A 10,000-nucleotide genomic window follows, 5' to 3' on the forward strand; every position below is an offset into this window, starting at 1 on the left:
CCTTTGGTACTGTGAGTAATGAGTTTATTGTGCACTTTATCTTTTGTCCTGTACAGTATGTTAAATACAGGACTTTAACAAACAGATTATTATACACTGTATTGCTACTGTAAAGAAAAGGTCAGAGTACTTCTACTGAAAATGGCCAATGTGGATTTCCTGTCAGGTTTCATCTTGTACATAAAGGAAGACAGACAAAGTGCTCTGAATTTATCTCATGTCGGGGGGCCATGAGCACTTCCACTTCAATCTGACGTGAAAGTGATGAGAGTTGTTATGCAATGTTTTGAAATCTTCCTGACAAACACGGAGTTCAAGGACGGATTGTCTAGCAATTATCATCTGGCCTGGACCATTATCTGCGGCTGGCAGAGCCAGCAGAAATAATATCACCTGTCAGTGGATTGGCTCATTCAGAAGTGAGAGCAAAGACACCCCTGTCAAAATATCTGCGTGTTTATGTTGCCTGTGTCAATAATTGGTCCACGGGGGACGGCTATTTCTGTTTGGAAATCGTCAGGCCCGTGCGGCTGTGGCTGTTGATAGGGTGCATTTGTGATGCAACGCACTCTTACAGTGTGAATATAATATGCACTATTCCATGGGCTGGCTGACAGGCAGAGGGAGGGAGAGGGAATAGCAGGAAGAGACTGTGTGCGTGTGCGTGAGTGAGTGTGTGAGTGAGGGAGAGAGAGAGAGAGAGAGAGAGAGAGAGAGAGAGAGAAAGAAAGAAGCAAGACACAAACAAGAGTGCAATGGGGAGATGGAGAAACAAAACAGCAGTGGTGTATATTTGTACTTTACTTGAGTATTTCCAATTTCTAACACTTTTACTTCTACTCACTACATCTCGGAACCAAATATTGTACTTTTACTCCACTACAATTATTTAAACCTTTAGTTACTTTGCAGATATGAATTATAATATAATAAAACAAACATTAACCAAGCTTGGCTATTGTCAAACATTTCGTAGTTTTACTTTTTGTACTTTAAGTACATTTTGATACCAATACTTTTGTACTTTTACTCAAGTACATTTATAATTTGGGACTTTTACTACATTTTGTTTTTACTTAGGTAAAACATTTGAGTACTTTTTCCACCACTGCAAAACAGAGTGAACCCTGTGAGCCTATCAGTGTGTGTGTGTGTGTGTGTGTGTGTGTGTGTGTGTGTGTGTGTGTGTGTGTGTGTGTGTGTGTGTGTGTGTGTGTGTGTGTGTGTGTGTGTGTGTGTGTGTGTGTGTGTGTGTGTGTATCTGTTTGAGTATGTGCGTGCATGCATGCTTGCGGACCCAGTACCGTACCTGTTCTGCACCATGATCATAGCCATCCAGTCGGATGGATAGACGTGTTTCCCTATCAGGTCTTTGAACAACAGGAAGGTCTCCATCAGGAAGTCCTGCAATCAAGGAACAGAGAAGCTTGTACGAAGGGCCGTTTAGGCCAAAAATAATGAAACACTTTGACACATACTAACGAGACAGTCTTATACTTACTTACTACTGAAATGCTTTTACATTGAATTTTGAGACACTTTGACGCACACTGATGAGACACTCTTACAGTACATATCGTCGTTGTCGGGTGGAAACCTTGTATGTCCAAAAGCGTTCATTTTGTATTTATCATCTGAAAACTGAACTAAACTAGTGAAAACTGACGATCAACAAGCACACAACGCCTCGCGGTGCGAGGCGTTGTGTGCTTGTAGATCTGCTGTTTTCACTACTTTTGTGCGACATCCTTGTACGATGAATCAGGGCTTTGCTTTGCGAAAAAGTTTACAAATTTGAAACTTGGAGATACGAGGTTTCTGCCCGACAGTGACGATATACTACTGAAATGCTATACGTTCAATATTGAAACACTCTGCTTGTGTTACAATGTTTGATGTGATGCGAGAATCTCTTATTGTAGTCAAATGTGAAAAATATGTTTGTGCTTCTGATGTTATTTATATGTATCAGGAAGATGCCAAGTCTAGCCTACTTTTGCTCCAATCACATATCCCCACCATTGTAATGGTTCAACTATGCAGTCTATTTAAAGGTGCAGTAGACAACATGCAGCCACTAGATGTTGCAGTTACAACACCTCTGTTGCATAAGGTTTCCCTATAAGGCAGCACTAATGCAGTTTGCAATATTGTAACGCGATGGATGCCTCCAAGAATCGATTTAGTGGGAAAAAGGTACCGTACCCAAGGAAAACAGAAGCACAAGTGAATAATAGTGGCGGTTGTAAGCTTACAGAGGTAAACAAAACAATCATTCTGGAGTTTTGTCGAGCTGGCAAAATAAATGAAATTATTATTTCACAATCCATTACACTTTTTTGGGGTTGGTACTTTTATTACACACTTTTTTGCTCTGTGGGTGTATTATTTCATTGTTATTATTTGTTTTCAAGCGAATCATACAGTATGCATATTATCATTTTGATGTAATAATTGTGTGTCTTTAGGATCTGTTCATGGGAGTTTGCAATCTTAGAATATGTGTCATGCTTGCGCAGCTTGTTCTGGACGGTGTTGTGTTCTGGAGGATGTGTGTGTGTGTGTGTGTGTGTGTGTGTGTGTGTGTGTGTGTGTGTGTGTGTGTGTGTGTGTGTGTGTGTGTGTGTGTGTGCGCGTGTGTGCGTGCGTGCGTGCGTGCGTGCGTGCGTGCGTGCGTGCGTGCGTGCGTGTGTGCGTGCGTGCGTGCGTGCGTGCACGTGTGTTCTTACCACCAGGTCGGTGCTGTTGGTGAAGGTCTCTATGTATAATGAATAGTGACGGTCATCCATCTGACTGAGGATGGCCGTCATGCAGGCCACAACTCTGGACTGGAATGACACAGACACAGAGACAAAGACAGTCAGATGGAGAGAGACAGACATGGAAGGACAGATTCAGACAAGAAGGGACAGAGTGAAAAAAATGACACGGTTAGGGGGAGGTACTGTAAAGACTGCAGACAGATGTAAAAAGACAAACGGAGGGAGAGACAGTCACAGACAGATGGAGAGAGAAAACAAAAGATGGAGAGAGACAGAGGGAGAGATAGACACAGAGGGAGACATACTGTATGCAGTGGTAGAGAGACAGACAGAGGTAGAGTGACAGAGACAATTTATCTGATGCCCTTAGACATTTATAGCTCTTATTCAGAAACTATCCAGTTGTGCACCATGCTGACCTATGCCAACATGTACCACTCAAACATTCAAACAGCAAGGCAGCGAACAATGTGACCCAATGCAACAGAACAGAACAGAGGATAGATACAGGTTATGATTTGTAAGCATGACACATCAAGCCAGTGTTGGGGGAGTGCTTTGCTGAGGTGACTGGAGCTGATAGACGGTCGATATTTTCACATCATACTGCAAAGGACGCTCTTCAAACTGGCACTGTCCTCGTTCATCAGATCTCAATTATGGCTCTTCTCCCCTCTCTCCTTTCCTACCTGCTTGTTCTTCAGCTGGTTTCTCTCTGGTAGCCATTATTTCTCACCGTGTCTTGTCTGTCACTTCCTCACGTTTTCCAGAATTTGCCCTCTCAGAACTATCTCTTATCTAAGAAGACTCTTCTCATTTCTTGTGAGAATGTCAAATCATCGCATTTTCCTCTCAGCAAACCTTTCTCCGAACAGGGTTTATTTCTTTCTTGCTTGCTCTTCTTCCCTTACCTTAAATAATTCCCTTCTCTCTTCCCTTTTATCTCTCTCTTTTGTTGTCTCTCTCCCCTTCCCCTCAGGGAGTAAAGGAAGGACATATGACAGAGAAGGAGCGAGGAAGAGATAGAGCAGTGATGAATGGCTAATTGAATATGAAGGATGACTGACATCACACTGACCCTGGTGGGGATCTGTGCGTGCGTGCATACGCACACAAAGTGAGTTGGTCATTGTTGTACCCCCCGCCATACTTCCATTTTCTCTCTTCTAAACCGCCCTCTGTGTTCCCCCCTCAGCCACGTCTGACTTCTATCCACCAGGGCCAGCAATAATTCAATTCAATGTGCAGACCAGTGCTTCCATATCGGGTACAGGATATGTGTGTCAACTTAAAATTCATTCAAATTTGACAAAATTTCATTCGATTCTAAAATCTTGAAGGACATTATACAAAATCTGAAATCCTTCTCCCGTTGCCTTGATATACACATTGTCAAAACGGCTCATTTCTCAGTTTTCTTCCCACAGACCCTGAAAACTGCCGTCATCAAGCCACTATTACAAATGAACCTAGACATCTTATATATCAATATCAAACCTCCCTTTTTTAAATAAAATAATTGAAATGTCTTTCTACAACTGAATAACTTAAAAAAACTGCTTTCATCTTTTCCAGCTGGGATTTGGACCACACTACAATATTGAAAATGCTTGTTCAATGACATCCACTTAAACACAGCACTTTGATAAATGAGGGCTCGAGGGTGGCAGAATTTCAGTATAACTGGATTTCAGAGCTGCTTTCGGCACGGTCACCCACAACATACAACTAGACTGACTGGGTAATTACACATATAAGCGGATAAACATGTGGAGTTCACCAAGGCTCCATTCTGGGTCCTCTTCTGTTTTACTCATTGATTGCCCAGCATTGCCCAGCATGCTAACGTTTGGTCACGTTAGCACGAATCTTTTTGTGATCGTCCTTGTATGGCATCGATTTTGCAGCTTTTCTGTTTATATAAGTTTGTTGTACGCCTCGGGTCACATTGGCCGAGCTTTCCGGGACGCTTAATGAAATATAATGAAACCGCTCACTTCACACTATGTGAAGTGTGATTTTTTAATATAATGTTTTTTTATTGAATCCAAATGTTCTTTTTAAAAGGTGTTTCAGTCTTAATAATGCTCTTAATGTTGTGTAAATAGTACTTTGAGTTGCCTTGTTTCTTGTATTATGGTATAGTAAAAATACACTCGTGTGTGTGCAGGTAATTGCCTGAACACTCCTTTTATATAGAGTCACATACATTCACTAATAGAGTTCTCAAAAGGAATCAAAACATCACATTGTTTCGCTCTGTGTCTACCACTAACACACATATTATTGGTATTCTGTGGCTTTAAGCAGGTCTCCTGTGTTTTCACACAGCAAGCCTGGAGTCGCCTGAAGGGTGAGGCTTTAACAATCTTCACTGGTTTCCTCTGTGAGAAGAGAAGAGAACACACACACACACACACACACACACACACACACACACACACACACACACACACACACACACACACACACACACACACACACACACACACACACACACACACACACACACACACACACACACACACACACACACACACACAAAAGCAAATACTGTACACTGGTTTCTGTGCTGATGACAACTGACAAACAGAGAGAGAGAGAGAGAGAAAGAGGGAGAGAGAGAGAGAGAGAGAGAGAGAGAGAGAGAGAGAGAGAGAGAGAGAGAGAGAGAGAGAGAGAAAGAGAAAGAGATGGGTATTACAAAAAGACATCAACATGTTACTTCATTTTCTATCTCTCCCTCTGTCCCTCTGTTCCGGTTTCTTTCCCTATGGTGATGGTTCATCAGTAATAGGATTAAAAACAGTCAAACACACACACACACACACACACACACACACACACACACACACACACACACACACACACACACACACACACACACACACACACACACACACACACACACACACACACACACACGAGATTGCGTTTTTTCATACTTTATTTCAGTGTGTAAGGATGATGGTCTCTGGTCTTACTACACAGTCATTGGTATTCACTCTCAATATCCATACTATAATTTTAGAGAGAGGTCAGTCAGTGGTCAGTCAGTAGTAGGTCAGTCAGTCAGTCAGTCACAAAATGCATTTCCACCTTTATCTCTTCAGCAACTGATCCCAATTTTCACATGACATTGGCCATTAGCATTATACTGACGGTAGTCTCGCGTAGCCAGACAACTATTCCACAATCTCTGAATGCTATATAGAGTCTGGAACAGCAGCTCCCGAACGGCGAGTATCAAAAACGGGCATTAACGTTCAAAAAAATACATTTTAAAATGTAATTTCTGCTAAGCAGCAAGCTAAACATGCTTATATGATTTTTATTTATATAATGATAAATATGTGTGATGTGAGACTGAAACGGAAGTGACGTGGGGGCTTCACTTCCGCTTCATCTCGCACTCACCGTTTCTATTTCCGTCTGCCAGACTGTATGCTGGGAGCATTTGACCAAATCGCGGAGGCAACAGTCTGGCCACGCGAGACTATACTGACGGTGACCGAGCCCGATTTCCATTTTTACCAAATTCAAGCTATTTATTAGCGTTTCTTCACCACTTCTGTACAGCACAGCCTGTTCAGCTCAGCCTGTTGTCAGGGTTACGGTCCGTTCCTCCAGGCCATGGGATCCCATAGCCCCACACACACCTCTCTCACAGTTAGGAATGTTGCAGTGAAGAGACACACTCTCTCTCTCTCTCTCTCTCTCTCTCTCTCTCTCTCTCTCTCTCTCTCTCTCTCTCTCTCTCTCTCTCTCTGCATGCATGGGTCATGCATGCACCGGGTCATCTTTCAACGGGTATGGAAAAACTATGTGGAGTAAGTGCATACATCCCCATACCTCTGTTCACCTAATTTTGCTGTTAAATTAGTTGTATCCATCATAAATATACACTCCTCCATGGGCTGCTCCTTACATTATGATGCTCCCACATATTCTCACGCACGCACCAGTTACAGTAACTTTCCCCACAACCCACACATATTTTGGAGCACATATCTTTGAACGGGTAAGGTCTAGTCTCTATAAACCTTCTAAAACACACACGCACAGATTTGGCAGGTCAATATGATGACTTGACAAATCGTTTTTCATATTATGGTCTAAAGCAGGGCTACTCAACTTAAGATGGCTCAGGGGCCACTCAGCAAAATGCCAAAAGTCAAAGGGCCGCAAGCTAAAAATGACGGTCCCATTTTGAACGTTTACAATGATTTTGTCTAATAATTTGTCTAATAATTAAGGAAACACACAGAAAACAGCCACATTTTGGGTCTAACAAACCAACTGCTGCTATTGTAGAATTGTTTGATTACTAATCATATAGTAGGCCTATATCATTATTAGTACATGTCTTCAACTGGGGGTTAGGGACCCCAATCCTCAGGTTATTACAGGGGGGGCTGCCAAATATTTGTGTGATACAGTTTTATATAATAGCCTACAGTAGGCTATAATACCTATCTACAGTGAGGGTCCCTGCTTTATATCTCTCTCAGCTAAGGGGTCCTTCACCTGAAAAACAACTCCCTGGTTTGTTATATTATAATAATATCCAAGATTATGCCATTTTAGCCAAAAATGTTTTAAAAACATAGACCTACAAGCTCACAGCGCGTCGCATCCACGACGCATTGTGAGCTTGTAGGTCTCCTATTTTAGGTGCGACACCCTTGTACTGCTAAGTATAAATTAGGCTTCTTTCCCAGAACAGAACAGCAGCAGAGAAAGAGAGAGTTGCACCATTGCATCAACACTCAACAGGAAAGTTGTAAAACAGTGAAAACTACTTTGTTTTAAACGCAAGTAGTAGTCCTACAACACCCAGCAACATTGTTGTTTTGTGTGTGCAGATATAGCGCAGAAGCTTTCTTTAACAAAATGATCTCAATCAATACCGTCGGAGATTCGCCAAGAAACGGCCGTTGATTACACTCAGCTGTGCTACTCTGTGACAACAATCAGCGCAGCGGACAATCATGGATGTTATTATAACGCTAATTACTGTACTGCTAATCTTGCATTTTTAACCTGTGTGGCTGCTGCTGCATAGCTAGTTCGTCTGTGTGCACTTCTGCACTGTCTGCCTGCAGAATGAATGTCCACTCCGAGTGCTGTCACTGTGGCGACTCGCGTTAAAGATTGGCTTTTGGGGAGGGGGCTGAGATGGTGCATTCAATGTGCCTCGGAAACATAGGATAGAATGAAATACTACATGAAAAAAACGATACAGCCGTGGAGTTTACCGATCCAGACACTCAGCGAATGATACATCATGATTTCAGCCGTCAATTTGTACCGATACACACTGAGAAATGCTGCGTTCACTCGATAGAAAAACTATATTTTTATTAGATCATGACGGGCCGCACAGACATGCGGAAAGGGCCGCGGGTTGAGTAGCGCTGGTCTAAAGTGACACACATACTATGGGCGACACACACATGTTTACACCCACATAAACAGCTGCCAGGCAGTCCCGCCTCCTCCCACACACAGTGTTCCACTCTCTTGTCATATCCTTCACTTCAATAGAAAATAGTTTGCGGGTCTTGTCACGGTGTTGAGCTTATAAATAAGCTCTGCGACCAGTTTTGATTGAAAAAGAAAACAGCAAAAGCCGGTTTGAAAATGTTTAGCGTTTGAGGCAAATGAACAAGGACGGGCAAAGGATATATTACCAGCAAGCCTTTATACTGTAGAAGTAATGCTACAGAGCAGTACGTGCCACTGCCAACTGAGGATTTTAGCATGACATTTTTTGCAAAACACCTAACATTAAAGTTCAGACACACTGAACCCTAGTACGTATATAAAGAAGAGGTTGGTCACACCTCTTGTTTCAACATTACTGATGCATTAAAGAAGATGCCCCAGAAAACTCCCTCAAAGATATCTGGCCTGAAAGAACGAAAAACGTAACTGCTAAATTGTAGGCTATATGCTGTATGTATGCAATATGTTGTCATTTTATTTTCAATAGCATATACTGTGTGTGTGACAGAGTCCTTCTACGGGCCGGGTAACCGCGGAAAGTCTATCCTGTCATGACCTGTCCTGTCCACATACCGTAATCTCAGTCGACTGACGGGCATCTGACAGATTATTTGAATCTTTAAGAACTTTAAACCCCTGGCATCTCGATTTTGGGCATGTCATTAAAGGGAAAAATAAAATAAAACATTCAAACTATTTTGAAAATATTTCAAGAAAATTGTAGAAGTGCAAGCTCACAACACGTGACTCAGGGGTTAATTAGTAAGGGGGCAGCCCTATGTGTGCCTTACATACAGTAGTAAACTGACAAAGAAATGGACAGCATATCGTCACTGTCGGGCAGAAACCTCGTATCTCCAAGTTTCAAATTTGTACGTTTTTTCACAAAGTAAAGCCCTGCTTCATCATACAAGGCCGTCACACAAAGGTAGTGAAAACAGCAGATCTACTAGCACACAACGCCTCGCAGTGCGAGGCGTTGTGTGCTTGTAGATCGTCTGTTTTCACTAGTTTAGATTGTTTTAAAATGATGAATACAAAACGAACGGTTTTGGACATACAAGGTTTCCACCCGACAACGACGATAAGAGAGGGAGGTAGCGATAGAGAGACAGAGAGAGATACACAAAGAGAGATACAGAGAGAGAGAGACAGAGAGAGAGAGAGAGAGAGAGAGAGAGAGAGAGAGAGAGAGAGAGAGAGAGAGAGAGAGAGAGCTCAGGGCTCGTCTAAGCTTAGGTCTTATGCAATGGTAAAGAGATTATGACAAAAAAAAGCAGGGCACAGATGTGGGCAAGGCCCATTCTTCCCCCCCATCTCATTCCATTCATCTGCAGTCATATGGCCACCGCCTCTTCCTGTCCTCCCATCACCCGTTCAGAGACACATGACCGTACAGATAACGGGAACGCCCCACTAAGGCTGTCACAATTATTACATAATCGTCTAATCGCAATTATTTGACACAATCACAATTATTTTGTGATAATCGTCATAATCGTTTAGAAATAGCAGCATTTTAAGTATAAAATTGTCATGATGTGTCATGATTGCCATGTGCAACTTCAAAGCCTAAAAGCCAAACAGAAATGTAATTGTCAACGACAAAAACACAATTAAATCGTTAATTGCAATTATTTGAGTGACAATTAATCGTTGTGTAAAATGTCATAATCATGACAGCCCTACGCCCCACTGCCAACCGTCCCTTAAAATACAGACTGTCCCTC

General features: G+C 42.3%; 1 protein-coding gene across 1 annotated transcript in view; it reads right to left on the reverse strand.

The window, feature by feature from the left end:
- The window catches only part of dock2 (dedicator of cytokinesis 2), a 126,010-nt gene that overhangs the window by 29,293 nt on the left and 86,717 nt on the right, over nt 1–10,000 (reverse strand). The window contains exons 25-26 of the mRNA XM_080746612.1: nt 2,730–2,828; nt 1,310–1,404 (exon numbers count right to left, since the gene is read on the reverse strand). Of these exons, the coding sequence (XP_080602738.1) occupies nt 1,310–1,404; nt 2,730–2,828 (194 nt within the window). The remainder of the gene's footprint in view (nt 1–1,309; nt 1,405–2,729; nt 2,829–10,000) is intronic.

Source organism: Nannobrachium achirus (genome assembly GCF_963921795.1).
Source record: "Nannobrachium achirus genome assembly, chromosome: 17".
Lineage (NCBI taxonomy): Eukaryota > Metazoa > Chordata > Actinopteri > Myctophiformes > Myctophidae > Nannobrachium > Nannobrachium achirus.